Source organism: Dichomitus squalens (genome assembly GCF_000275845.1).
Source record: "Dichomitus squalens LYAD-421 SS1 unplaced genomic scaffold DICSQscaffold_2, whole genome shotgun sequence".
Classification (NCBI taxonomy): domain Eukaryota; kingdom Fungi; phylum Basidiomycota; class Agaricomycetes; order Polyporales; family Polyporaceae; genus Dichomitus; species Dichomitus squalens.
Window position 1 is genome coordinate 82,754 of NW_006766884.1, and position 27,245 is coordinate 109,998.

The 27,245-nt window shown below is 57.0% G+C and overlaps 8 protein-coding genes across 8 annotated transcripts; 2 read left to right on the plus strand and 6 right to left on the minus strand.

The window, feature by feature from the left end:
- Positions 1-1,682: 1,682 nt before the first annotated feature.
- DICSQDRAFT_131872 (uncharacterized protein) lies at positions 1,683-3,236 on the minus strand. Its single transcript, XM_007360851.1, has 2 exons — positions 3,026-3,236; positions 1,683-2,951 (listed from the first exon to the last, which is right to left on the minus strand). The coding sequence occupies exon 2, from the start codon at positions 2,819-2,821 to the stop codon at positions 1,967-1,969; it is 855 nt and encodes a 284-aa protein (XP_007360913.1). The 5' UTR covers positions 2,822-2,951; positions 3,026-3,236; the 3' UTR covers positions 1,683-1,966.
- Positions 3,237-3,619: 383 nt separating this feature from the next.
- DICSQDRAFT_49884 (protein prenylyltransferase) lies at positions 3,620-7,880 on the minus strand (the record flags this gene model as incomplete). The annotated part of the gene is made up of 9 exons (XM_007360852.1): positions 3,620-3,844; positions 3,963-4,091; positions 4,334-4,451; positions 5,627-5,985; positions 6,058-6,450; positions 6,515-6,974; positions 7,029-7,236; positions 7,288-7,461; positions 7,532-7,880. 9 exons carry the CDS (start codon positions 7,878-7,880, stop codon positions 3,620-3,622), a joined length of 2,415 nt encoding a protein of 804 aa, XP_007360914.1.
- Positions 7,881-8,123: 243 nt separating this feature from the next.
- DICSQDRAFT_77310 (T-complex protein 1) lies at positions 8,124-10,414 on the minus strand. The gene is made up of 8 exons (XM_007360853.1): positions 10,315-10,414; positions 10,174-10,259; positions 9,771-10,108; positions 9,513-9,694; positions 9,319-9,445; positions 8,768-9,260; positions 8,374-8,698; positions 8,124-8,311 (listed from the first exon to the last, which is right to left on the minus strand). The coding sequence occupies exons 1-8, from the start codon at positions 10,391-10,393 to the stop codon at positions 8,277-8,279; spliced, it is 1,665 nt and encodes a 554-aa protein (XP_007360915.1). The 5' UTR covers positions 10,394-10,414; the 3' UTR covers positions 8,124-8,276.
- A 535-nt stretch (positions 10,415-10,949) lies between these two features.
- DICSQDRAFT_158896 (uncharacterized protein) lies at positions 10,950-12,142 on the minus strand. Its single transcript, XM_007360854.1, has 4 exons — positions 11,709-12,142; positions 11,586-11,660; positions 11,083-11,529; positions 10,950-11,020 (listed from the first exon to the last, which is right to left on the minus strand). Exons 1-3 carry the CDS (start codon positions 11,796-11,798, stop codon positions 11,107-11,109), a joined length of 588 nt encoding a protein of 195 aa, XP_007360916.1. The 5' UTR covers positions 11,799-12,142; the 3' UTR covers positions 10,950-11,020; positions 11,083-11,106.
- Positions 12,143-12,511: 369 nt separating this feature from the next.
- Positions 12,512-16,037, minus strand: DICSQDRAFT_131876 (Mog1p/PsbP-like protein). The gene is made up of 7 exons (XM_007360855.1): positions 15,904-16,037; positions 15,732-15,848; positions 15,258-15,645; positions 13,455-15,191; positions 13,023-13,386; positions 12,705-12,968; positions 12,512-12,569 (listed from the first exon to the last, which is right to left on the minus strand). Exons 1-3 carry the CDS (start codon positions 15,972-15,974, stop codon positions 15,300-15,302), a joined length of 534 nt encoding a protein of 177 aa, XP_007360917.1. The 5' UTR covers positions 15,975-16,037; the 3' UTR covers positions 12,512-12,569; positions 12,705-12,968; positions 13,023-13,386; positions 13,455-15,191; positions 15,258-15,299.
- Positions 16,038-16,238: 201 nt separating this feature from the next.
- DICSQDRAFT_77317 (uncharacterized protein) lies at positions 16,239-19,210 on the plus strand. The gene is made up of 8 exons (XM_007360856.1): positions 16,239-16,495; positions 16,773-17,187; positions 17,240-17,426; positions 17,477-17,571; positions 17,620-17,764; positions 17,835-18,388; positions 18,524-18,654; positions 18,779-19,210. The coding sequence occupies exons 1-8, from the start codon at positions 16,257-16,259 to the stop codon at positions 18,921-18,923; spliced, it is 1,911 nt and encodes a 636-aa protein (XP_007360918.1). The 5' UTR covers positions 16,239-16,256; the 3' UTR covers positions 18,924-19,210.
- A 1,139-nt stretch (positions 19,211-20,349) lies between these two features.
- DICSQDRAFT_97014 (uncharacterized protein) lies at positions 20,350-23,771 on the plus strand. The gene is made up of 16 exons (XM_007360857.1): positions 20,350-20,417; positions 20,505-21,386; positions 21,439-21,625; positions 21,677-21,721; positions 21,779-21,966; positions 22,020-22,072; positions 22,126-22,292; positions 22,351-22,460; positions 22,525-22,571; positions 22,631-22,692; positions 22,748-22,854; positions 22,954-22,970; positions 23,090-23,248; positions 23,318-23,364; positions 23,463-23,510; positions 23,575-23,771. The coding sequence occupies exons 2-16, from the start codon at positions 21,118-21,120 to the stop codon at positions 23,575-23,577; spliced, it is 1,509 nt and encodes a 502-aa protein (XP_007360919.1). The 5' UTR covers positions 20,350-20,417; positions 20,505-21,117; the 3' UTR covers positions 23,578-23,771.
- A 458-nt stretch (positions 23,772-24,229) lies between these two features.
- DICSQDRAFT_49122 (uncharacterized protein) lies at positions 24,230-25,783 on the minus strand (the record flags this gene model as incomplete). The annotated part of the gene is made up of 6 exons (XM_007360858.1): positions 24,230-24,370; positions 24,446-24,550; positions 24,607-24,708; positions 24,776-24,949; positions 25,456-25,608; positions 25,682-25,783. The coding sequence occupies 6 exons, from the start codon at positions 25,781-25,783 to the stop codon at positions 24,230-24,232; spliced, it is 777 nt and encodes a 258-aa protein (XP_007360920.1).
- Positions 25,784-27,245: the final 1,462 nt, after the last annotated feature.

Here is a 27,245-nt window from a genome sequence, read left to right on the forward strand (position 1 = left end):
CCTGCTATGGACAATTTGGGGACAATGGATGGCACAGGGAGGTACCAACCAGATTCACTTACTAGTACTGTACTCGGAATATGATGCATATTGCTATATTGACAAAGGGGAGTGGTGAGAGTAGGCGAGAGGGTAGGAGGACAAAGGCGGGTTGGCAATGCGGTCAGAGGGATTGGAGCGCTGATCTTGCATTAGTAGAAGATAGTATTGATGCTGAGGAAACCTTATACCAAATTTCAAGTCAAACGGACGAGCGGGGAGAGCTCGACAATTCAGACCACGGGGAGGACGAGCGGACAAAGGGATTAGGCGCTGACGTAGGGGAAGAGCGTCGTCGGAGCCGCTGGGTCGCCGAAGGTCGTCGACAGGCATGTGAGCGTGCGAAAGTTTACCGTTGGCCTTGTCGACATGTCGACGGGTTTACTATACCTGTCAACCTGGTCAACGGTTGCGTCAACCCGCACATCACTGCTCGACGGACCGACCCCCGCGCTCGCGCTCGCGCAAACGCTATAAGCTATGCGCCACCGACGGTGAGCCGCTAGCACTCGAACACGTCACCATCCACCCAGGAACGGAGGGAGACCCAGAAGGGGGCGGATAGCACTTGCCGCCGCACCGGTCGGAGGCATGGGTTCTGGAACGGCGGGCGTACGTCGTGCTCAGGAGCTCTCTTATTGGGGCCGTCCCCGTCTTCGGGGCTTCCGCGATTCCGATCGGGACGATCTCTTTGCGTCAACAGATACCGGACCTCTCGCGTTGGACGCATGTACTCCCTGGCTGAATAGACTCACGAACTCACGAACGCAGCCCGCGGGGCTGTCCGAGCACTCTGATATGATGGGAGATATGGCGCAGGAAGTCGAAGACACGCGGCGAACGACGGCACATTTATGCCGGGGCCCGCGGACGGTGGCGGTATGGAGGAGGCGACCTGCAGGAGCTGTCCTCGTCTCGCTGGCGCATGTGTTCTGCCCTCTGTTCTATGTGCGAAACGTGTGGAGTTCTCTGCTACTTCTCAGAAGCCCCGATGGTAGAAGGCAGAGCCTTCAGGCCCCTAAGTGTCGATGGCGGTCGGGGGCGATGACCACGGGACAAGTGCGCTGTACAGGTCCCGGCGAACCCAATATACTTTATTGGCAGCAGGGGCCCCGCCGTCCACTGCCGCTGCGGCCTCGCCACTGCCAATCGCTCGTTCGTAGATAAGTGCACGATCACAGGCGTCCTCAGGACTCGAGGCAAGATCGGGGTCGCCGTGCGGTACCTTTTGCCATTTGCGCGGCAGCCTGCGTGCGCGAGCACGTGCACGTCGTCCCACCTCAGGCTGCGCAGGTTGAAAGTCTAACTCTCTGCGACGCCACTCGCGGCGGAATGCCTGAGGAACGCGGGAATCCGTTCGAGAACAGAAAGCGCGACAAGTGTCCGCTGCCGCTGTGTCCCCCGAGGTTTCCGCAACAGACTTCCTTCTATGTGGTCGCACTCGTGAGTTCCTTGCCGCAGGCCCCGGGACAGCCAAGTCAGTGCGCATCTCATCCAAGTATCCTCGAGACCGTGATCGCACCTGCATGAAATGATGTGGTCTAAGCGGCTGGGCTAAACCCTCGACTCTGCCAAGGCCTGCAGTGTTTGGATGCTCCCCGAAGAAGTTAGTTCAACGCGCGCGATCAGTGCCAGCGAAGTCTCTCGAACACGATGTATTAGACCCCATATTATTACACATATGACGGTCATTATCAAAGCAACCCTGCATGTGGAAAACAAGTACTATGGACACCCGAGAGTAAGAGAGGGATTAACACGACACTGTGGAGGAAGGAGAGCATACGACGAGTAATATACGACAACACAGGAGGCGAAGGACGTGTAGACGAGAGTGGGGAGGGGGAGAGCAAGCGGCAGGTGATGATGATGGTAGTGGCGTAACAGTATATACACGAAGGAAGGGAATAATCGACATGACAAAGGGCTAACACTCCTGGTAGATGGGGGAACGGAAGACGCGGTCGCTATCCGAATGGTCTTCGTCGTGGAAGGGGAGAGGCGGATCGAGCTCGAAAGGGTAGAAATAGTCACTGTCCGACTCAACGTACACGTGGGGATGGCCGCGCAACCGCGTCCGTTCCGCGGGCAACGGCACAGACGCTGGGTCGGTAGGGGACAACGATGACATGGACCGGCTGTATGGCGTCGAAAGCGCGTCGGACTCGTCGTCGGACGTGTCCTCGATCGCGTCTGGCATGCAGAGGTCCTCTACGTCGTCATCTACGTCGAAGTAGGGAAGGGGATCATGGTCACACGAGTCCAGCTGGAGCCAAGAGGGCGAAAGTGGGGAATGGAGAGGGGGATATGGTACAGGGTAGGGTACCGCAATAGGTGGCGGCTGATAGAACAAGCTGGAGTGCTGTCCGACGAGGTCGTCCGATGATGAGCTTGGTGAACACAACGGACTCAGCTGCTCGTCGTCTTCGTCTACGGGCAATGATGAGCTCGACGCAGCGGGACCGTCAACATCCGCATAGTCGTCGTCGTCGCCAAGATCTTCCAAAAGCGAGTCTAGCCACTGCTTCTCGGAGTCGCCACCGCCGGCGCTGCGAGAGCCAAGAGCGTGGGGATCAGGGAACATGAAGGCATCCTCCTCAACCTCGTCGTGTGCCTCGTCGTCGGGTCTATATACATGTTGTACATCAGCGTCTGCCGTGGGCGGGGCAGGGTCGACTGTGTGAGAACGGAGGATGGAATTTTTGAGGAGGACCCAGCGGTGGAGACTGCTAGAGTCCTTGCTGACGCCGGAGACGGCGGTATTCAGCTTAGAGCGAGCCATGTAGAAAAGGGATGGGGGCCAAGATTGTTGTGGTGCTGATGGCATGGGCGCTGGGGGACGGTCTGCGGAGGCAGGGGTTGATAAGAAGGGCCGGTTGAACGACACGACTGTATGCGGGCAGCGGTGCGTTCTATGAAGGAGCGCGCACAGCGCATGTCAGGACCGATAGGGCAGAGGCAAAACGTAAGGAAGAGATATACTAACGAGGCAGGAGGGAGGCGTGCGTCTGATCACCGGTGTATACGGTAGACGATGAAGGGCTCGAACAGGATGGTGCCGTTCTTGGACTTGCGTACGGATTTGTTAACCATGGTTCTCCAGGTCGCCAGCACTAATCGAGGGTGCGTGTAGGCGAGGGAAGAAAGCGAAAGAAGGGCAGGGGACGGGAGACACGCGAGCGACCTAGACGGACATGGTGGAGGGGGGCAGGGAGGCAACAAGCCGGTGAGGACGAGGAGAGTCAGACGCCCTTATAACACCGCTGACGCGCCCGGCGGTGACTCAACTGCCTGCCTTTCTCGGCCGATTTCCCACTCCTCCGGTCTCGTCCGCCAGCGCCCGCCACCTGCCGACGCCCTGCCGCCCGCCTCCTATTGGCTGGGACCCCGTGGTGATGCGGGCGTTCCGCGACATGGCGAGCGACTGACTTGGCGCCCTCTGCAATCCTGCGCCAGCATTGCGCCGACCGGTCCTGCTGGTATATACAACTATTGCGAATCATACACCATTCAGTCCGTCCTATCTCCTGCCCCAGCCTCCTCCACTTGCCCTCTCCCCAATCTCCGACCGACTCCGCGCCTACCCTTCGTCCATCACTTCCTCTCCCACGTCCGCGTCCTTGACGGTGTCGACCAGCTTTCTTATCTTCGCCACGCTCTTCGGCGCCACATCCCGCACCTCGGCCAGCAGCTGTGTGAACTTGACGTCGTCGCCCAGCAGGCGGTATGCCTTTGCGAGCTGGAACAGCACGTTCGACTCGTCGGGGGACGTGTCCCTGAGAGTCTCCAGATCTTGCACCGCTGCCTGTTACGGTGGCGTCAGATGATGAGCACGACGATGGGAACACAGCACAAACGCCACAACGTGTATCAATCAGACGACTCAGTCCCAGCGATACGGAAACTGGAACGCCAACACTAACCGTGTATTTCTTCATGGCGATAAGGATTTTCGCTCGATGATAGCGCACCAGCGCGTTTTCGGGTGAGAACTCTATAGCCCTGTTGAACAGCTCCAGCGCCTTGTCGTATTCGCCACAGCGTTCGCGCACCTAAGAATAGCGTCAGTAGACAGATCGGAGTGCTCGCGTGAGCGGAATCCTCTGCATGACTGGGCAGCCTACTGCAGGGCGAACCCTGGCCCGTCTTCAACACGAGACATTCCGTACATCGACGCGCGGAATGATGTGCGTGTGAATGAACAGGCGCCCATTTCGTGTCACCGGTCTTTCAAACAGACCCCAGTCGTGCGAGCGATTCCGACGACACTGCGTAACCTGGAAAAGGAACTCACCACGCCCACACAGCCGAGCAGGACGGCATTCTGAGGATGGATCTGGGAGGCCTTCTTGAAGTGGTAGTCCGCAAGACGTAATCTGCTCATACGCATATAGCATGTCCCTAGCCCATACCTGCGGACGTAAACAATCAGTTGATAAGCACTTCCCTATTGGCGCGACCTTATCAAAGTTTATGTCTGCGTAGCCTCCAAGCCTCATATCCCCGTATCTCTTCATGAGGCTGTAGCATGGCAGGCGATCGAGAGTTGTGCTCCAAGACATGAACGTTGCCCCGAGGAGATAGAACTTCAAGGAGAGTCGGGGAATGAGTCTGCCCCTGAAGGACCATTCCTGGACTGCCTGCTTTGCCGGAGAGATAACCCGTTCGAGGCAGGCGGGATCATCTAGTTACTCTTTTGTCGGCTGTCTTTCCGAGCCTTTTTCCAAAACTCGCCACGCCCATCAAGAGGTCGCCTATGGAGGTCGCCTTACCCGACATATAGTGTGGGACTATTGTTTGAACGCTTGTGCGTCGTGTGACGCTGATGATCAGCGCGCAATTTGACGTTTGACACGGCCCGAATTCCCGTGCTAGGAGAGGAGTCCAGCGGGCAAGCAGAGGCGACCTCCAAAAGGCACTCATTAGCCTCAACGCCACAGCGCGACCAGCAGCACTCGTTGCGGGGAGTGCAAGCGCCGACCTTTACGGGTGATGTTCCCGAGACATGCTATCGCTTGTAACATCACAAGACGCGTAGAGTTCCGATGCGCCTTGTCCGAGCGAGCGAGTATGACACCATAGACACAGAATAAGACCGGCCCATGACCATTCAGCGATTTGGACATTGCTAGCGTTGAATGGTGGGGTGCGAGTCGCGACCACGTGAGCGCCGACGCGCCCAGATGCGTCATCCGTTCCCGTTGCGACTCGACCTTCTCGACCACGCCACTTGCGTCTATGGCATCTGGCGCCCGACGCTCCAGCTGCAAACCTCACCGAGTCGGGCTCGCACCTGAAGCTTCGGGAATCTAGGCCATACAACTAAGCGACGTTGCCGTCAGACGTCGTCATGTTTAGGAGGGGCCGCTCATGACGTCCGCTAGGTTTCCGCGCACCATCCCGAAGCAGCATGCAGCGATAACCGACCCGTTTGACCCGGATTCACTGTCCGCTACAGGCGGGAAGTCCGACTATGATTGTGCAGGCTGTGCACGACCATGGCCGTAGACTCGAACTCCGACTATACACGTGCCGAGCTAGGCTCAAGAAGAACAGATAAAGAAGCTGAAAAGGCCCTTTGACGCACCATGCATTGTAGTGTCGTGCATCAGCACGTAAGGCGGACTGGAAAAAGCTGATCGCCTTGCTAAGGTCCTCGTCGATTGACTCGTGTCCGCTTAGCGTGTAGGCGTAGGCGCATGTGGGGTCCAGCTGAGCCGCACGTCTAAAACACGTAAGAGCCTGGGTCTTCTCTTTCTGCAAAGAGAAACAGTTCCCAACGGCTATCCAGGCTTGCGGCGATTTGGGGTCCGTCGAAAGCAGCTCCTGAGCGAGGAACGACAACCGGACGTTGCGCTGCAGGTGCCATAGAAGTGTTGAGTACACCTCCATATCCCATAGCCGGTGTGGCTCTAGATTCCTCGCGGCTTCGAACGCTCGCTCGGCCTATTCCACGAAAACACGAGTCAGTATCTGAATCGAATGGAAAGTTCGAAGAGCGGAGATGGATGAACGCACCTCGGGGTACTGTCCCAGTTCATAGTGTGCTTTGCCTAACATAGCCATCACTGAGGCCGAACGTTTGTGCTGTGCAGGCAGCGTTTCGAGTTCATCAAGGCATAGCCGACAGTCGTATAGTGCCATCGCTCGCGAAGCACTGGCGAACTTGCGCATCACCTCGTATATGTGATAATCGGCCAGATCATTTTCGTACGCTTCTTGTGTCGCGTGCTCCTGTTCTGCTGTCCATGCTGCTGATGTTGGCGGAGATGACTCCGAATGCGTATGTTGCGCGAAGAGTGCTGGTGGAGCAACGACTGGTTGGTCAGACCCCCCTGGCTCCTCTTCTATCCCGGAGTCATGAGATTGTGACCGTGTCTTTGCTGCGACGCGCCTTCGATCCCGTACCGTCTGTATGGATAACAGATGTTATGTCAAGCACTACATAACAATGAGGATGAGGATGTGGATCTACAACCTTCGCCAACTTGCTCCCTCCACTCTGTAGCCTCGTACTGCGTCGTGTGCTGGAGCCCCCAGCTGCGGGTCTACCTGCCCCAATTGTGTTGGATCGCGATGCCGTCGTAGTCTGAAGTGGGCGCAGGGAGTATGAGAACGCGTTAGCAATTGTCAAATCCGGGCGTGCGCGTGCCTTAGAGCTTTTTGTGCGATCATCTGGAACGGTTTCGGGAATAGCGCCCGTGGACTTCGACGGCTTGAGTTGATGCTGAATGTCACCCGCTTTGGTCGAGGGTGGGGCAGTTCGCTGCCGAACGGTAGACCGCAGCTTCTTGGTCACTGGGCCCGCTTCATCGGCGGAAGAAAGAGGACGCACAGCTGGTGGCTGGACCGCCAATGTGGTCGGCTGCGAGCGGCTTGCGCGTACAGGCCCCTGGAAGGAAGGCTCTCCATAGAAAGACGAGTCGGTAGTTGCTCTGCCGTCATTCACGTAAGTCACCGAAGAGATACGATGAAGACCCAGGACAAACATTGAATCTCGCGGTCCGGTTAGTACATCCTTCCTCAACTCGGGCTTCCAACCACGAAAGAGGTTACCGCCGTTGCCAGCGTCAGGCGTGAAAAATCCGGCACCTGTTGCAACTGGTATTGACAATTTACTGGGCCCTATTTCCGAAGATTTCTGTAGAACGGGCATCGGTCGGACGGGAAACAAAGTCTCCACGGGAGGAATATCCCCTGCAGCAACGTCAGAACACGCACTGTACGACAGATTAGAGAAGGACCTACCGATGGCACATAAACCCTCGAAAGCTTCCCACAGCATTGGATTCAATTCTAGGGCCCGAATATAACTTCTTGCAGCAATTTCATGTAGATTACCCTTCAACGCGGTATTCCCTGCTTGACAGTGCCGTATTGCATCATCAGGAGATGCTCTCGCTATCCGAGCGGACATGGACTCTGTGAAAACTCTCAGCCATGAGGTGGGACCGTGCATGCAGCGTGTCTAACGCGTCATGGAGAGACGCACGAGTTGGTGTATAGTCCGGGTCCTGCAAACACACATCCAGGGCCCCCCGCGCCTGCCTGTGCCTACCCAGCTTCATGCAGCATTTCGCTATGATGTCGACGCACCCCGTACAGCGATTGTCCAACGGTATATTGACAAGCTTGTGAGCCGAGTGTGGTTGACCCGCTTGCAGGAGTGCAGTGGCATATAAATGGCGCGCGTCGTGATTCTTTTGGTCGAGGACAAAGTACCGTTCCGCGTAGAAAAGCGCGGACTTGTGGAGATCGGCGTCGAGGAAGTACCATACAAGTGAAGAGTAGCGTTGACATAGCTGCGGGGTGAGTACCGCAGGAGGAGCGTCTTGTGGCATAGTGTTCTTAGGGCATAGACGGTATGAATCAACTTGGTAGCAAGGCGCAGCAGGCGCGAGGGGTCGCGCACGGATCGCAAAGGGTGGCTAGTGGCGGGAGGTCGAGGAGATGTTCAAAGAAACGGGCCCGGCGCACGACCCGCCAAACCAACCGCGTCTATCTAAGTCACGTGACTGATTCTCCGACATCTCGTGGGCCGCGATTACACGACTATGTTATGGCCAAGAAAACCTAATCAAGGTCGGAGCACACCTTACAAGGCCATCAATTATGGTCACTGAAGTAAATGTACACGTCGGAGAAGTTTTTGGTACCCCTTATAGCCATTCGTACTGTAGATGATGTACAATGCAGCAACACGAACTACGCGTCCCACTTCTTCGACCTCGTATTCTCTAGTGTCCATGGCCATCGCCTTCAGGCTTTGATTCTAGGATCGTGGTACTTGAGCACAGCATTCTCGCAGCAATGACAGCCAAAGGCTTTACTCACCAGGAATGCACTGGATAGCGTCGTCTATCCTGAGAATCGAAACGGCAGCTTCGAACGCAGACTTCAGGCTTCGGACCTTGCTAACTGTCGGCTCGAGCACTCCAGCCGCCACGTTGTCTCGCACTTCACCGTTGAGTAGGTCAAGTCCATATCGGAGGAGCACCTTCTTCGGATCACCGATAGGCGCCTGCTGTGCAGCGTTGTGGTACGAACGAAGCTTCGCTACGAGGTCGGTCGAATCCTTCGCCGCGTTAACCGCGAGGATCTTCGGGATCACAAGGAGCGAGCTGGCGAACTCTCCAATGGCGAGTTGCTCTCGGGAACCCTAGCACCGGATCTGGTTAGACCCAGATCGAGGAACATGATCGAGGCCCCGAGGTCATCTGGGACTTACCACTGTCGTCGCGAAATTCTCGAGATAGATGCTGAGCGCCGATTCGACAGCACCTCCACCAGGTACAACAGAGCCACTCTCCAGAGTGCGCTTGATGATGGACAGCGTGTCGTGCAGGGCACGCTCCATCTCGTCCAGCATGTAGTCGTTCGCGCCACGCAGCACGATCGACGACGAGCTGACGACTTTGGTGCCCTTGATTAGAATGAGTTCATCGTCGGAGATGCGCTCCTGCACGACCTCGTCGGCGTAACCGAGGTAGCTCGGCTCGAACGACTCCTCACCCTCCAAATTGGCCAGGCTGGACACGAGCGTACCACCGGTCGCCTTCGCGATGCGGCGGAGATCCTCCTTCCTACACCTGCGTACAGCTATTGCACCAGCCTCAACGAACTCCTTCAAACACATGTCGTCGATACCCTTCGTGGTAAGGACAACATTGGCTCCAGCAGCCAAGATTTTGCGAATACGCTCGATAGTGATGTCAGATTCGCTACATTAGTTATTGAAGTCAACAAGCGTGTGTCAATTATGAAACTGTTCAAACGTACCGTTTGCGAATGTCTTCCAACTGTGAAGGATCGTCGACCAGAATCTGCACACCAAGTTGCATGCGTGCTTTCTGAAGATTGATGTCGAGGCACGCAATCTTCGCTCCAGTGATGCGTTTCTTCATGGCTTCATTGCGAGTCAGCATTGTCAACCTATATGACGGCGAAACGGAGAAGGGTAGACGTAGACGTACCCTGACTTGCAACAGTGCAATTCAAGGCATAGCCTTTCACGAATAACGACTCCCGCGCACTTCGTCCGTGCGCCTTCAGGACGTTCACGGCCTTCACGGGATACTTGATGTCGCCCCGGTTGTTGATCGTCTTCACGGACAGCATCGCGTCCACCGCCATAGGGGCGAAGAGGTCATCATCCCTGTCCGCATTACATGGGATTAGTCCGTGTTCTGCTTGATCGCCCCTTCTTTGTAAACAGAAGCCAAGGGACTCACGATCCGATGATCTTGCTCGACATACTCGTCTTCGCAGCGTTGACGAGGGCTTCCCGTCCAAGCGCATCCACCTTCACGCTGAGCTGGTCCTGCATAAACTTGCATGCCTCCCTGCACGCCAGACGATACCCAGTAATGATCGTAGTAGGATGAATCTTCTGCTTGACGAGCTCGTTTGCCCGGCGGAGAAGCTCAGCAGCGATGAGTACGACTGACGTCGTTCCGTCGCCGACTTCCTTGTCCTGCTTTTGCGCGAGATCGACGAAGACACGACCTGCGGGGTGCTCGACGGCCAGGAGAGAGAGGATCGTAGCGCCGTCGTTGGAGATGGTGACTTCCTGCGAGCGTTCCGCGCGACACAATGTCAAAAGGTCGACTGACGGGCAAGAGAGCAAGTACGCACTCCGATATTATCCACCAACATTTTATCAAGACCCATGGGACCCAACGAACTCTTCACAATGTTGGCAATCGTTTGAGCGGCGAGGACTACGCGTAGAGACTCTCAACGCACATCCTGGGATGAGCGACCTGGTCGACGCACCATTTTGGTCCCGGACATCCTGTCCGGACACACGGTCACCTCCCAAGAAAGCACCTGCACGAGGATCACGTTGAAACATTTTGAAGCTAGGTCTGAGGAGGAGCGTTGAAGGTAGGAGCGTCCAGATCTCGCTCAAGAGATTTCCTCGGGACACGCGCTCCATGCATTTCCGATTTAGGCAAGTCCCGTTCGTGAAAGCTCTGGAGTTCAACGCAAGGCTATAGGACGCTATTCAAAGTACTCTTCCTCTGCGTCGTAACTCTGAGCACTCAATATATCTTCACGTGTAAAGGTGATGTTACATGTGATGATCGACATAAAACTGTACTGCTCGGTAACTTTGCCTAAACCAGCCCTAGTCTAGCGACTCAGTTGCAACAGCAATCGCTTCACGCCTGATGGAAGCACAGTGCGACATAACATGAGAATGCTATGGATACAACCTTGTATTATCAACATAAGTGAGTGAATCCGTAGCGCGTAGAGGTTTCGTGGCTGGAATTAGTCTGATGTGCAAGATCGATGATAGAAAGGTCCATTCGTCGAGAGCTCAAGCCAAGGGCCAGCATCAACTATGCGGATCCTTCAAACCGTATATCAGCGCGCCTTTCTGGGCGGTTCCGTTACTTGGCTGGGGTTTTCCGTCGTTGGATGGTAGCCGCAGGGTAGGGTAACGACGAGTAGGTTTGGGAGCTAAAGCATTTTCCTACGCGTTGATGGTCAATAATTAGGCAGATGGTCGAAGAACACTTAGTCGACGAAACGTACTCTGAAAGCCGTACCCACGCTCTTCTATCGCATGACGACGACAGGGGTAGCTGGAGAGTCCGGCTCGGACGAGCTATCTTCTGCGTCCAGGAAGGGGTCAAGAGTGGTGGTGATCGAAGCCTTGTGAGGGGATCCAATGATAGGAGTCACCCCCCACTTTGGCAGGTACGAAGGAACTGTGCGTCCGATGGGCGCGACCGATTCGGTGGACCACTCCGACAGCTGACCAATTGTGTCGATGGATTCGCTGGACTGACTGCGGAAGGGGTTGCGAATAGTGCAAGACACTGACGTAGTATTCCGATCGATTCGAGGGCGAGCAGACGGTGGCCTAGCGGCAGCATAGGGGGTTGCCGGCTCTCGAGGCGGCTCGAAGGGATCGTACTGCTCAGTCCCTTTAGGGGACTTGATATATGTCTGGCCGCCGCATCTCCTGAGTTCGGATGCCTAGCACACAATGCGTGAGTGCCATCTAAAAGGTCATCAACAGTCTTCGTGATTACCTCTTTTGCGGTGGAAGGCAACTCAATAGTGCCAGTAGACGCGCGCGCTTTCTCGCCGGAACGACGAGACTTTTTCTGCAAATATCTTTCAGAAACACCATGACGAGATAGCGATGAACTGACCTCGACTCGCTTCTGTCGACTCAGCGGCGTGAAGCCGGCTTCGTGCTGAGCATCCTGCTTCTTCTTGAAGACGTTGAAGTGCGCGAACATGATGAGTGTATCCGACTACCTGGGGCGGTAAGAGGGTATTGTCGCTATTCGCAGGTGAGTGAAATGGATGGTGTTTGCACACCCTTGTTCGAAAGTGTCAGCTTATATACGTTCGAGGCCCTACCTACAAGTATGGGCACCGAGATATTCTAATCTGTCTTCCCGCTTTCATAGGGCGGACGTATTGGGATATCCGCTCGCTGGGGGCCGTACGATCGTGCAGTTGATCCCGATCACACATTTTACCACTACATACCATGCCGAACATCGGAGAGCCAGCGCCAGCGTAGAGGAATTGAATGGCAGTGCGTTTGAAGAAGGCCTGGGAAGCGATTCAGTCTCATACAAAATAGGGCCGTTGAGCGGAGGAGGTTATGCAGACGGTATCCGAAGAAGCCACGTTTGGCGGCCGCTTCAAGGACCGAAGAACCCCAAGTTATGGTTACGTATAGTGGAGGCACACACGCGTCACGCGCCTCCGAGTCGCGGCACTCATCCTTGCCTGTTACTCCCAATCTCCTTACCTCTGTACACGCAACGTTGATGGACTCGCCTTTGAACGCTGTATGCAACGTTACCAAACAATGATCATGAGCGTGCTCGCTGACGGAGCCTTCGCATATCCTGCGGTGGCTGTGGACGCAGGCTCACCAGCATGCTGCAAATGCCGACGACTACCTCGCCCGCGGCCTTCTCATCCCCGCGGCTGAGGAGCATTACAAGGCCGCAGAGGCCTTTCAAGCGTGTGTAGATGCATCGAACGACGACAACGTGCGCTTTTTGCTCGTTCTTGGCTGTCATCGACCCGGGGCCGCTCACCGCCCTTGCATGTTTCCTGTCATCAACGATGTGCATTCGCTGTACATGGCACGACCGCTGTCCGTAATTCACATTTCCCCCACCTAGACAAAGCGCACGCTTCGAATGCTGCACAACGAACACATGAAGATGGGCAAGGACTTGCAAAGGCGCATTGCGAAGCTGAGAGAAGAGAACAAGGATCCTTCCTTACCGCAGAAGCCCCCTCGAGTTCCCGCTGCTGGTCCAAGCACCAGTGTCTCTCCTCCGTCTCCTCAGCCTCCATCGTCACCTCCGCCGCCGCAACCCCAGAACAAGCTGTCGGACTCACAGCAGACGGTAGACGAGTCGTTCATGCTTCTAGGGCAAAGAGTACGCCTCCTCTCCATTGTCCCATGTATCGGGTAAGTCCTAAGAGACGCACAGTCTGACCCGGGAGACGCATTCCACCAATTCTGGAAGGCGACCGAGGGCATGCTGGAGTATCTCTCCCGACCCGTTGCATTCGCGACCGCCCCGCTCGCTCCCCAAGAATCCAATCTGAACAGCAATCGGAACGGCAGCTGGAGCAGCGACACCGACCTCGAAGATCCGATATCCAAGAAGATCTCCCGCGGGATCAGCCTCGTGAAGGCCGCCCATTCCAGGATGCTCACCCGGTACGACTCGCCCGCGACGGGCTCGGACACGGAGGCGGCGCCGGGGCCCAGCGTCTTCCCGCCTCCGCCACAGCCGTCGCACGCGTTCGACATTCGCGACGATTGGGACGACGATGTCCGCGCGTTCGAAGGTAGGAGCCACCGTTTACGGCAGGTTGTGTGAAGATCGCTCGCTCATCGCGTGCATCCGGCGTTCTAGATGACGACATGGCGGACTCGTTCTGTCTCGTGCCGTCGAAGTCCGAGCCGGGCGTCGCATCTCTGAAGGAGGAAAACGCCTCGCTCAAGGCGGAGCTCGAGAAGCAACGACAGCAGCTCGTGAATATGGAGGCGGCGCTCAAGGCCCGCCAGGAACAGGACCAGCAGTTGCGCGACAGCATTATGCTCGCGAGGAAAGAGGTGCGGTTCCTCTCCGTTTTCCAAGCCGTATTTCTGATGCCGCGTGCCCCCTTGCGGCCTGCTGCTCCGTCTTTCATGCCGACGTCGTGTGCTCCGAAGAGAAGCTCGTGCTAACGTTTGTTCCCGGGTCTCAGGCACACCGCGCAATGCTGTCCTCGACCGTCGTCGCGCGCCCGACTGCCGTACAGCCGCCAGTGGACATCGCGTCCCTGAACCTCACCGTGCCCGTCCCCCCTCCGGTGCCCGCAGCCGTCGCGGCGGCGAACAACGGCCGCGAACGCGACCCCCAGCTCGTGCGGCGCGTGCGGGAGCTCGAGGAGGAGGTCCGGAACCTCCGCAGCGAGAACGAGAAGCAGGTGCGTCGGCGTCGCCCCGTCCCACATCCCCATCCACATCCACATCCACATCCCCGCCCGCGGGCGCCGCCGTCTTCGAGCAGGAGCTGACATCGGTGTGCGGGCGTTGCAGAAAGCGATGATTGTGCGCTTCCGGGAGCGGTGGGAGAAGCTGAAGGAGTCGGCGAAGCGCAAGAAGGAGGCGAAGGCCGCAGCGGAGACGACGAACGTGGTGGGCCAGAGGATAGAGGAGGACCCTGAGGCGGAGGCCGCTGCGGAGCGGGACGAGGCTGGGAGGGAAGACGACGTCGCTTTCGCTTGAGCGTGCTTCGCAGAATGCTCCCCACCCCCACGGATGTGGGGTGGTTACCCGTGCGGTCGGGCTGTTCCTTGAGGTTGGCCTAGACGGGCGTCGTTGCTGCCGTCGGTGTCTCACGCTGTGCTTGTCTGTTTGTGCACGACCGGGCAATCTCTCCAGTATGCTTTTTGCTTTGTATACACACTTGTATCTGTAGCTTCTTGGTCAATGTACAGTTTGTCCCACTCCATGAACCTCATATGTTACGCTGGTAGAGAGCTGCTGCTCGTCGTGGCATGCTTCCGGATATCGACCGCTTCCTGGCAGAAGGTTTTGCAAGGCCAACTTACAGTCTTCGGAAGGCAATACCTTACCCGGGTCCGAGACTGAAGCGAGGGCCGGACCGCCGTGTCCCTTGCGAGGACGGAACCACGTCCACCTTCCCTCACGCCAAATATTTCCGTGCATGCATAGATTCGTAGACTTCAGTAGACGACCGGCGATGTCCTAGGAACTGCTCGGCATCAAGTTCCCGGCAGATACGTCGACAAGCAAGAAACCACCTTGGAACTTGCAGGAAGGGAACGGCAGCCGGATACGGATCCTGGAGCTGTTCAAGGGACATGTGTGGCGCTTGGTAGTATGAGGTTGAGCTCAAGCGCGCCAGGATGCATCGGGATCCAAAGAAGACCATACCGCTGTAGGCTGTGACAAATGAGCGTAACGAAACCAGGCGTTAGGGTGCCAGAGTCCCCGAGTACAATGGTGGTATACCCCTTCAAGAGTACGGACTAGGCTGACATCGAAGGTCTTGTACTGGCATTGCGTGCGTACAAGGCGCAAGCCGAAGGAGTTATGCACTGAAGAATCAGTATACAACAACGGGCAAACGTTCCTATGATACCTGCCCGGGACACGTTAGATCGCCGGGCTCGGAAGCGACGAGACTGCGGCCGGGAAGAGGACTCACAGTATTATTGACGGATTCGAACCACTGCCCCTCCCCCGCGACCTACGCAAACAACCCGTAGTCAACGATGCGCAAGGACTTGGCGGCGATGTCGAAGACGGCCTTGGCCTCGGCCCAGCTGTCCTCGCTGACGGAGCCGCCGTCGGTGCTGGTCATGGGGACGTTCATGGTCATGACGAGGTCGACGGCCTTGTGCTTGACGCGGTAGAGGGCGAGGAGGATGCGGACCTCGTCCGCGGACGTGCTGTTGAACTTGTGCACGGTCTGGGTGCCGTAGAGGACGACGGGGTCGGGGGTGGCGCCGTTGGAGCCGTTGGGGACCTTGGTCGCGTCGTGGACCTTGTGGGACTTTGCGTCATTGTCGTGCGCGAGGGCGTCGAAGTGGAGGCTGGGGAAGCGTGGGGAAGGGCGGGGAAGGGGGATCGGCGTCGGCTCGGATGGGGACGGGGAAATAGAGGAACAAGGAGGACGTACCCGGCGGCTTCTCGGGGGTCGGTCGCGGGGACACTCTGGAGGACTTCGACGATGATGCTGATCCCGGAGGCAGGTGATAGGAAGACCTCTTGTGTGTCTGGCACTTGGCGGAGGTCTCTGGACGAAGAGAGGTCTGCAAAGAGTGACGTCAAGGAGATGGAGGAGGGCGTACGAGGCATCGATGAGCTGTGAGGGGAGGTCTGCGGTGATGGTGCCTCCGAAGAGCTCCCTGGTGGCCGACATCGCGCGCTCTTCTGCCGGGGTCAGCGATGGGGACGAGGGTGCAGCTGGTGCAGGAGAAGGCAGACGGGATCCATGCGGTAAGTAATCCGACCCGTCGGACCCGACCATGCCATCGCGCGCACGTGCTCGTGTGACTGACGCGTTCAACCCGCCCCGCGTCGCCCGCCGCCACTGGTTGCTTTTGTCCTCCACCGCCCCCGCCCCCGCCCCAGCTCCCGACTCCTGCCGCCCGTCGTCCGTCGTCTCCCCCTCCCCATGGAGCTCACCGGACGACGCAGCACGATGGCCCCCCACGCTGACACCTACGGAAACGCTCGCTCCAACCTCCCCGTACCCTCAACCGTCAAGAAACCCGCCCACGGCCATGGACGTATGTCTCTCGCAGGCCCCGCAATCCGCGCGCCCTATCCCATGCCTCCCCCTTCAAATCCTAGGCAGTCGCTTATGCGCTCACAGAATGTGAACCCGCTACTTCAGAGTGCGAGTAAGCCGCAGTCTTACGGCCGTACACCAATGCACAAGTGAGTCTTGCTTGTTTGCGATAAATGCCAGTAAGTGGAATATGGGTTGTAGACAAGGTCGGACGCATTGGCGAGCAACCGTATGGTGATGTGTGGGAGGGATGGGGTGGCACGGAGCTGGATCATTCGACTGCCTATTCCATGTGCGAGTTGCTCATCCTCCAGTGCCTTCAGTCCACAGGGCGTGCGTGGACATCAGCATGTGCAGACAATTCCATGCAAGAGCTTCAGCTTCGAATATTTGCCAGCATGTACTTACAGCAACCCTACGTTACAGTAACATCCGGAGAGGGTCAATGTGGCAAGGAAGCAATCAAGCAGCCGCACCTCCATCGAGCCAGACGTTCGCCAAGGACGCCCGCCCCCTCCGGGACAAGTCGTTCCAAGCAAAGATGCGCCAGGACCTGGGCAGCTTCCTCATGAGCACCGGCTTCGACGTCGCCCCCCAGATGCTCCAGAACATCACAGGAAAGGACTTCCGCGCGGTCTTCCAGCACCTCATCATATGCCTCGACCCGCTGTGGCCGTTCGAGCTCGAGCTCCGCTTCGAAGACCACTTCATACAGGCCCTGCGCGCCATGAAGTATCCGTACGTCGGGCAGATCGACGTGCGGTGGCTTCCGACACCCGCTGCCATGCACTCGTGGCCGTCATTGCTCGGCATGCTGCACTGGCTGGCCGAACTCGGTAAAGTTGGTCGGACTCGTTTTCCCTCGCCCGTAGCCATGTCTGACCGCACGCCAGGCTCGCGAGCGATACATGACCAGTGGACATCCGACACTGCAGGATCCTACGCTCGTGCCAGACGAGTTCGATGACATCAACCACCACCTCGCGCTCGCTCTGGACCACAATACTACCGCGTACGAGGTCTTCCTGCAAGGGCAGGACGTCTTCCCGGAGCAGGAGAAGCTTCTGGAGGAGCGTTATGGTACGTCTGCACCGACCCCCGGCCCGAGTTCCTGCTCATTGTTGTTGCAGCGAGGAAGGACGCTCGCGTCCTCTCCGACTTGGAGCAGCGTCGGGAGAAGCTGATGGAGATCCAGACCGATTGGGAGCAGCTGAAGAAGTCAGCGGTATGAACGCCTTCGTGTCGCTGGGAACGCGCGCTGACGCCGTTGCAGCCGCCGTTTGAGGAGCTCAAGAAAGACAACGGCTCGCTGAAGCGCGACAAGCTCAAGTTCGAGGAGATCCTCCGCCGGTTCGAGGAGCGCAGGCAGAAGTGGCTGCGCCAGGTGCAGGACGAGAAGACCGAGCTAGAGTACAACCGTGCGTGCACTCAAATGGATTCAGCTCCTCCAATCCAACGCTGACCTGACCGCCCCCGTCCTCCGCGCAGTGGCGGACCTCGAGCGGCTGCGCGCCGAGGAGGAGCGGCTCCTGGGCATCGTCAAGGAGCAGAACCTCTCGCCAGAAGAGGTGCTGCGGATGAACACCGAGCACCAGAACCTGACGCGCGAGCTCGAGGCGCTCAAGCACAAGAAGCACGAGACGTCGCAGGTCGTCGTCCGGCTCGAGGTCTCGCTCACGCGCAAGGTGTCCGACGCGGAGGAGGCGCTCGATCAGTACACCGCGCTGCTGTCCGCGCTCGGGCTCTTCCCCCCGCTGCCGCCGCCGCTCGAGGGCGTCGACCTCGCGCTCGACCTGCGCCCCGCCGCGGCGGGCGCGCAGGGCTTGTTGGTGGGCGCGGACGTGAGGAGCGTGGTGAAGCCGGCGCTGAATAGGGTGGCGGAGATGAAGATGACGGCGCGGGCGGAGGTGGAGAGCGAGCGGATCCGCGTAGACGACGAGCTGGACCAGCTCACGCTCGAGTGCGAGACGGTCGAGGAGGAGGTGCTCGAGGTGATGGGCAAGACGAACGCGCTCAACGACCAGGCGGACGAGCTGCGCGAGGTGCGTGTGCTGTGCTGTGCTCGGATCCGTTCGGGAATGCTGACGGTTTGATCTGTCCTGTCTTTCCGTCTGCCTGTCTGTCTTCCTCTTGTCGCTGTCGTTGTTGTTGTTGTCGGCTCCGTACTGCTCCGCCAGGCGGCACAGCAGGAAGCTTTGGTCAGCAACGCCGAGGCGTCTCGGCTCGAACGCGACCTCGCGGCTGCGAGGACAGCGGCGATGGCGAACGGGGTAGGCGTCAAGTCGCGCCTCCAGGCATTACAAATCGCGTACGTCTTTCTAACTCATCTATCGTCGGTGCTCCCCCCTTCCCATGCTTCCTGCCAATCTCCTGCCATCTCTCGCGCTGTCGAGCGTTCGTATGCTCACGGAGCGCGCCTGCCAATTTGACAGATACCGGGAGCAGATCGAGAAGGTGAACAGGCTGAGGGAAGATACGGTCCGCGCGGTGATCAAGAACAGCAGCGACATCGTCGCGTTCAAGGACGAGGTGTCGAAGCAGCTGCAGTACCTGAGGGACTTTGCCGAGGCGAACTGAGCGGTGCTCGTGCTGTCAGTTTGCCACGCCGGTTTTGTGCCTTGTCTGTCGTGCTTATGTTGCGGACAGGTGTCCGTTAGCATCTGGCTATACTCCTCTGAGCGTATGTGTGCGGGCCTCGTTCTGTCTTCGTGTCGATACCTCTGTCTTCGTATCCCCTATCCTTATCCCGGTTCACAGCGCTTTCCATCTAATTTTTTTTGTTCACACATGGGGCCCTGATCAATCATGTCTGTTGTACATGTACATCGCTTCGTTCATTGTATGACATGCCCGTTGGATTTGGCAAAAATTTTCCATCGGTGTTGGGCAACATTCGGGGAGTACGTTTGTCCTGTTGCGTGTGGGCATATGGCTTCTCACCATAGTTATCGGATGCGAAACATGCCATCGTAAGGCATGCTCGTCTTTCATGGAGAACAAACGGCGTTCCAGCCAAACGCACTGTCGCTATCGACGTGGCGTCTAGCCATAGAAAGGTCCCGGAAACAGACCTACTAGGCGGATTGCGTCGACGTCGGAGTACAACGTCGCAACATGCGAACATAGTGCGCACATTTGTACAAACGTGTACTAGACTGTCGGCGGTGGCGCACCCGAGTGCCAAAGTCCGCATATGTCGGTCATGTCGGTCGCTGGATCTGAAGGGCTTACTAGTTACTGAGTCAGACTAACCTTTGAAGGTTGAGCACACACCTACCCACAAATTTCAAAACTCCACGTCGGTGCGAAAGTTTGAATGCCGGCCCGCCGCCGTTGGTCCAGCCCCGCACTGGCGCGTTCTCGACGCAAGGATGGGCTTCGGCATGCATCTAAGATTTATGAGTTCCTGCATTCGTCCCTGTCTCCTGTCGGTATTGAGCGCACTGTTGGCTGAGGGCATCATGCAGCCGAGTCCTGTCTACCGAATCAGATTCATTCCGATGCGACACGGAGCGGGCAGGCGGGCGCCAGTACGACACAGCTATCGCAAACTCGCCGGCCGTGTCGCTGTGGCGCTGAAATCCCAACGTTCGACGTCCATCATAACCATCACCCGTCCTATTTCCAGTCTCAGGCGGCTCAAGCTCGCCATGTCCTGTCCGGCCGGTGGCTTCTGCCGTAGCATTGCTGCCTATTATACGCAGAGGCGCTAGCACTGCCAGCCCTTATCACCACGGCGCTTCTGACCATAATGTTTTCAGGGCGGGGGTCGTGCCCATTGGAGGATGCCCGCCGATGAGGTGGTCCAGACGCGTTTCCTCTGGCCCCGGTACGGTTGCGCCAAGGCAGACCGAGTTGCCGGCGAAACTGTCAGAAAGGCACTGCACCACAGGAGCGGTATGGGAGAGCCGTCGTTGCACGAGCGCGGGTGCTTCCGCGAAATGTGTGAAGATCGCTCTGTTTCTGCGTCTACTCCACGGTTGCGGGGCTGTATCAGCAGAAAGGATCAGGGCCCGCTGTCTTTGGAGCGCGTGCAACCGGAGCCGTCGACACACCTTCTTGCCGTAACAGGTATGAGTATCTGCTAGGTGCTCCTCTCGTGCTGTACTCACAGTGGGAACCTTACCAACATTTCGTTTCGGACGCCTGCGCAATCAGCGTGCACAAGGATGACGCTAGCTCGCTGCGTCCCAGAGCTTATCGCCCATCGCAATGCACAGCTCGTCTCGGCTGTCGTCGCTACTCTCCGGCGCCACCAAGACGAATGTCACGAGCGCGCGAGACGGCGACTTTGACGTTCCAACTGATCCGCATTCCGACCCTCATGGACGGAAGAGCGAGGTAGGGAAGAATGTTGGTGAATGGATGAGGTCATACTGCCGTCCATTTACGATCCGAGGTTTGCACACGGGGGCTTCCTATTTGCCCGTGGCATTTGCGGAACCTGTGGGAACGCTTTCACACCGCGGAGCTGGACCTATGCCCCCCGTGTGGGCCTGCGACAATACCCATTCCGGGTACGAGGATTGATCTACCGGACTGCCTTTCTGCGGTCCACTCTTCCCTGGGCGGACGCGCAAGATGCACACTCAAGATCTCTCATTCCGTGCCTGCTTCGCGCTCATGGAATGGATAAAGGCCGGATGAACCCTGGTCGGATTCGACTGACCCCTCCCCGTCCCGTGCAGCGATCTGTGTATTAGACACAGCTACTAGCCTTCGCGACTCCCAACATCCGTCGCACGTCTATCAACTGCCCGCCACCGCCATCATGTCCCCCGACCCCCGCACCCCCGCACCCGCCTACGACGATGCTGAAAAGGGCACTCTCGACCAGGTCAATGTCTACCCTGTCGACAAGAAGCCCCTCAGCTTCCCTGCGGACGAGAAGAAGGATATCTTTCCTGATGAGAAGAAGGCGCTCGCCCCCTTCACCGCACCTGCGACAAAGCAGGATCCCTTCGCGTCGATGAAAGCGACTGGAAAGAAGAAGCCGGCGTCCAAGGCCACCATCGTCAAGCTTTGGTACAACACATATCGGTGGGTGGCCTTCGACCTCCTGATACCGCACATATACTCACATCTATGATAGCAAACTCTTCACTATTGCCTTCTCGATTAATATGATCATGTTCGGCTTCGCCGTCTCCGGCCATTGGCCATACGCACGAAAGTTCGCTGGCGCGTTCGCTGTTGCCAACTTCAACTTCTCCATCCTCATGCGCAACGAAATCTTCGGCCGATGTCTATACTTGATCGTCAACACACTGTTTGCGAAGGTATGTTCAAAGTCCAAAAAACGCAATCCAACCGCTAATTGTCTTGTTTAGTGGACTCCTCTGTGGTGGCGTCTCGGTTGCACCTCCGTCCTACAGGTAAAAGTGTGATGGTCATTGTTGTGGGTTGAGTATCACTGACAGCGCTCTCTTCAGCATCTCGGTGGTATCCACTCCGGTTGCGCCATCTCCGGCATTATCTGGTTGACATTCAAGGTGGTCTTGACATACGAGAACCACCTAAGCGAGAACAACGCCATCCTCGCCCTCGGGCTGTTGACTAACGTCGCCGTCGTCGTCACCGCAATCTCGGCATTCCCGTGGGTGCGCAACACTCACCATAAGTAAGCCTGCCCTGCATTTCTGCGTCTGCCGCCGCCTAATTCATCTGCCGCAGCGTGTTCGAGCGGCACCACCGCTTCGTCGGTTGGACTGCGCTGTTGATGACTTGTATGTGACTCCTCTCGCACAGCCGTGGGCTTGGCTGAAGATTTTTTTCACAGGGGCATTCACGATCATGGGCGACATTTACGACACGAAGACGAGGCAGTGGGTTCCCGATGGCCGCCATCTGGTCCGCCAGCAGGACTTCTGGTATGTCATGGGCATGACGACTTGGATTGTCCTCCCCTGGATCTGCACGCGCGAGGTTCCCGTCGACATCGAGCTGGTGATTAGTTCTCGTAATGCCTGTCACAGTAAACGCTGACGCGTCCTGATCCTGTCAGCCGTCACCCAAGGTAGCCATTGTACGCTTCCGCCGTGGGATGCAGCAGGGATTGCTCGGCCGCATTAGTCGTAGCGCTGTGAAGGAGTACCACGCTTTTGGTATCATTTCGTATGTGCCTTACTCTCACTCCCTTGTTTGCATGGCACCCTGGGCTGACGACTACTGCGTTTAGGGAGGGCACACATGCGAAGTACCACTACATGATCTGTGGTGTGCAAGGTTCGTCACGCCGTGTCCTCACGCTCCAAAAGCAGCTGCCGAGACCTCTCCTTTCGTAGGTGACTTCACACGCAGCCTCGTTAACGACCCACCTCGGACGCTTTGGACGCGTGAACTGAAGGTATGTAGTCCGTCGCAGATCACTCTGCAGGTGATTCATTTTGCTGTTATACCAGTTCGCCGGTGTGTCCAACACCTCCACCCTGTACAAGCGTGGTATCCGTATCTGCACGGGTACCGGAATCGGCGCCGCCCTGTCGACATGTATCCAATCGCCTTACTGGTGCGTCCTCGTTCACACATGTGTGCTGCGGGAACAGTCTATCTGAAACTTCTCCTCGACCGCGTGCGCGTACCTGTGCGACTCTATGTACCAATCTAGGTATCTGATCTGGATCGGTACGTCCCTGCTTCCCTCGCTGCGGAGTCGAAGAGGCCGAGATTGACTTTTGCTCCGTTCCTTCTTTTCTGCTTGCGCCACGGCTCCGTGTGGTCCGCGCCCGCGTGTGTAAAAACAGGCTCCGACCAAGAGAAGACGTTCGGCCCGACGATCAGCGGCCTTATCCATCGACACATTGAGCCTGAGCGGCTGCTGCTCTGGGACTCGAAGGTGCGCGGTGGGCGTCCCGACACTATGAAGATCCTGAAGCAGGTCTACCATGACTGGAATGCCGAAGGTACGCGGATACCGTGCGCCTCGCTCGCTGTCGTTCTTCAAACGCTAACGCGGCGCTCCGTTCACGCAGTCGTGTTCATCACTTCCAACTACATCGGAAACTCGGAGATGATGGAGGTGCGTGTCCGAGATCAGGAGCCTTTAGCCCGTCACACACGGCGCAGCTGTGTAGACGGTAGTAGAGCTTGGCATACTCACGTCGCGTCGTTTCGCAGGGATGCAAAGAAGCTGGTATCCCGTGCTTCGGTACGCTTTGGGATTTCGTGAGTACTTTCGCGGCGTATACGTCTATAGGCGCGGAAAGTGACGGCTGCTATTCTCCCACAGTGAACGTGTCGTACACGTCTCTCGCATCTACGCCGTACTCTCGTGGTAATAGACGGCGATGAACTATCTGGTTGGGCGCTGGTCTCTCTGTACATACTCCTAACATTAACATTGTGTATCCCCAATGTCATCCCCCACATACGCTGCATGTCTCATTACTTTATTCTGCATACAATAGAGTTCCGATGTTATTTCACCTCCGAGCGAGTCGGGACGTCATCGCCCTAGTGCGACGATGGCTGATGCCAGTTAGGCGCAATACCCACGAATGACAAGATATGGAGGTACAGCTGTCTAAAGCCATGTAGGGCGGGTTATCTGTACAGACCCGGCGCGATTGTATGGGGTGCTGGCGCAGTCTGTAGGGTGTGTTGGAACATAGCCCCAGATGTACATGTCATCTCACACCGGATACGGTTTACGCAAGTACCGGCACCAAGCCTGGGATGCCTGCGAACACGTTGGGGGTTGGGGAATGGACAGGAGAAAGAAGGTCTTGGCGGTCTGTGCTATATCGAACAAAAATCATCCTACAACAACACCCGAGTCATATCTATAGAAGGTCACTATTGCGATAACCGCCTAGTGCAAGGCAAGACTAGTACACATGCATTCCTCGGCGCCCTGCAGACATCGTCTGTAGCTGTTTCAGGGGCTAAGAATAATACTCTTCGAGAACCTTCCCTCTCTTGCCCATCCAGGGCCATCGTCGATTGGGATTGATAGCGGTATTGGGCTCCAGTCTCCAGCCACGCCTAGCAAGTTCGATGACAAGTCTGCAGATGTTCCGGGTGTCCTAGAGTAGAGCGCCATGCACGATGTGGGTCAGTCTGACAGGTGTCGCAACGCTGAGATCCGGGGCTGGACTCACATCGATGCCGCTGTGCTGCCGTCCCACGAACGGTTCCAAGCCAAGCGCGTGCAGCTGGCGGGGTATGGGGAACGTCATTCTCCTGGGGAGAGGAAATGCGCCAACCTGTAACGCAGCGGTCAGCAAGAGCTTGATAAACAGAGATTTAGCCGCACGTTCACCTGTCGCCGTTCCACTGCGGCTGCCGTGTTGGCATCATGCCACTCCCCCACTACTCTGCGTACGTCCATGACGTCCCCACTTAGCCAGGCCGGAACTGGGATCTGCCGTTCGACCGCCGCATTACCCCACAATCAGTATTGCATCCCCGCTCGGCATCGTGTGACTGACCTTGGAGATGAAACATTGCTTCACCACAAAGTCTCGAATGTCGTATGGGCCATCGCTGCAGAAGCAGAATCGCGCTAGGCGATGCCCGGCTTCATCGAGGAGCTCGTGCTCCTCAAGGAACTTCCGGAAGTCTTGCAGCACCTCAGGAAAGGTGGACGCCGAGTCCACTTGCTCCTGCAAGACGTACGCGCAAGTGTCAGAAGCGATATGAGCTCGACTAATAATAGTGAAGAATTGTCATGAGCTTTGGAGGGTCCAAGCCCAATCCATACACATGACGTGGTGGGCCGGCAGTCAATCAGGGCTCTGGCTTTATAATGAAGCTCTCCAAGGCATTGACCACACGTAAAACATCACTAGCATGAGAGCAGCGTAGACGAAGGAGGACGGCGCCACGCCATGGGTACTCCTCAGGATGCTTCTATGACGGGAAGTCCCGCCCGTGGCGTGCGGCTCGACAACTTCAGCTTTAGGCACACCATGTTTCTTAGAATATTTCTGATACGAGACATGGTAGGACGGATTGCATGGCGCACGTTGGGCGAGTATGTGGTGCGAATGACGAATGCGGCGCAGGCGTCCAACGAATAGGCTAGTACCCTGTAAGGCAGAGCACCGGGCATCCGGAGAGTCGAGATCTCTACAGAGGACACAGGGCTTGGTAGACACGGCAGACTAACCTGCGTTATACCTGTTAGAGCTTGGCAGAATTCCGAAAGCTGAGGCCGCCATGTGGGCCGCACAAAGCTGCGGAACTCCGCGACAATCTCGAGCTCGCGCGTCTTGCCTTTCACGTTCGCATCCTTCCACCGTAGCAGGCACACGGGCCATTCCTGTGGGATATGGGGCGCATAAGAGACGCATGTTCAGTGTATGCATGCGAATGCGAAAGATACAGAGACTCACGATGATTTCGTTCGGATATGCAAAGTCTGATCCCTCAACGCAGGTCGCCTCCACGTCCAACACGAGGAAGGCATCATATACCTGCTTTAGACGTTTGCCCATCCTGAGGCCTTCGTCTCCGCTCGTTCCGGACTCGTGGTTCGCTTGTGCGTTTGCTCTCTTCGAGCTTGGCCGAGGTGCGGGGCCCTGCTCGCCACAGTCGCTATTGCTGGGACGAAGGCTTCGGGCGCGAGTCTTGAGACGTTTGCGAGAAGTGGACGTCTCGGGGCTTGTCTTCTCTTCACACGACTGTCCATCTGTGTGTAGACGCCGCCTACGAATGATAAGACAGGAGACGACTACCACGGCGGCGGTGAGGAGCAAGACGGACCCGACAGAGGCAGGAGGCCCGTCGAGTGCAAGGGTTGGCCAAGACATGGCATGAAGTGAGGAGAGCGACAGCATGCTGCAGAAGAGCTGAAACACTGTCTCCTCTACCTCAGCAGGCCGGTTCTCAGGGTCCGAAGTCGTTCAGGGATGACGAGGGGTTAAAAGAAGCTCAGCACAAAAGGTAGTTTATAGTTGACCCATTCTGGGCTTTGTGGACTAGCGCACCAAGGTCACACAGAGGCATCTGCAGAGAAGGTGCGGAAGAGAATTGCAAGATATGTTGTGCATTTTCTTGATGGGCCGAATCATAAACCGCCATAGGAGCTTCATAGGCGCTCCGATGCACGTGGCTTCCAAGGCTCCTCACTTGAGCTACAGCGGTTTTCAAATGACTTGTCGTTTGGGCGCCGACAAATGCGCGCGCCACACCTGCGTCCGACGCCCACTGATGCCTCCCTTGTGGACCTTCGACCGACCATATTTCCTCGTCCGCTGCACCAATTTACTTGCTTGTTGCAGATCCCTATTCTTTGAGCTTCCCCGCACATGCACATATCGAATTCGTAGCAGGCTACAATGCTCCTGTCGCGCGAGACGCAGTTCGCGTCTCCTGCACTCCCTCCAAAGTTCGGACAACACAATTCACGAATAGGCATGGTTGTCTCTTCCGGAAACCATCGGATTCACGAGGGTATGGTACCATTAAGTGGAGGATGTGAGAGGTCTGTGATCTTTTGGGAATCTCATTCTGCACACAAGCGGCCTGGGGGCAGCCACCCTGCGTGTTGTCTGGCTCTCTCGTCATGTGCTCGTATGCGTCATACTTCGTGAGTACTACAACATGTAGATGCCCCGGTAGTCCTATGCAGCATTGGAGGACATGTATCGTTACTATGGGACTGCTGGAGAGGACAGGAGAGGACGCTAGCCAAGATGTGTGCTACACTACTGTCATTAAGAATAATATCATTGGGGGTGTGCGCGCAGGCATACAGCAAAGGTATAGAACATGAGTGGAACTGATCTTTGGGGAATTTGATGATGTATGGTGGGGTGGCTTATGAGGCACATGCAGGTAGTCCGCATAGAAGCGGGGAGACGTGGAAAAAGAGAAACTCACCGTGCTCTGCATACTCTGCGCCACTTACCACCCACTTCCTATGCAATCCTCAAGTGTCACCATGCAGTACAAGGC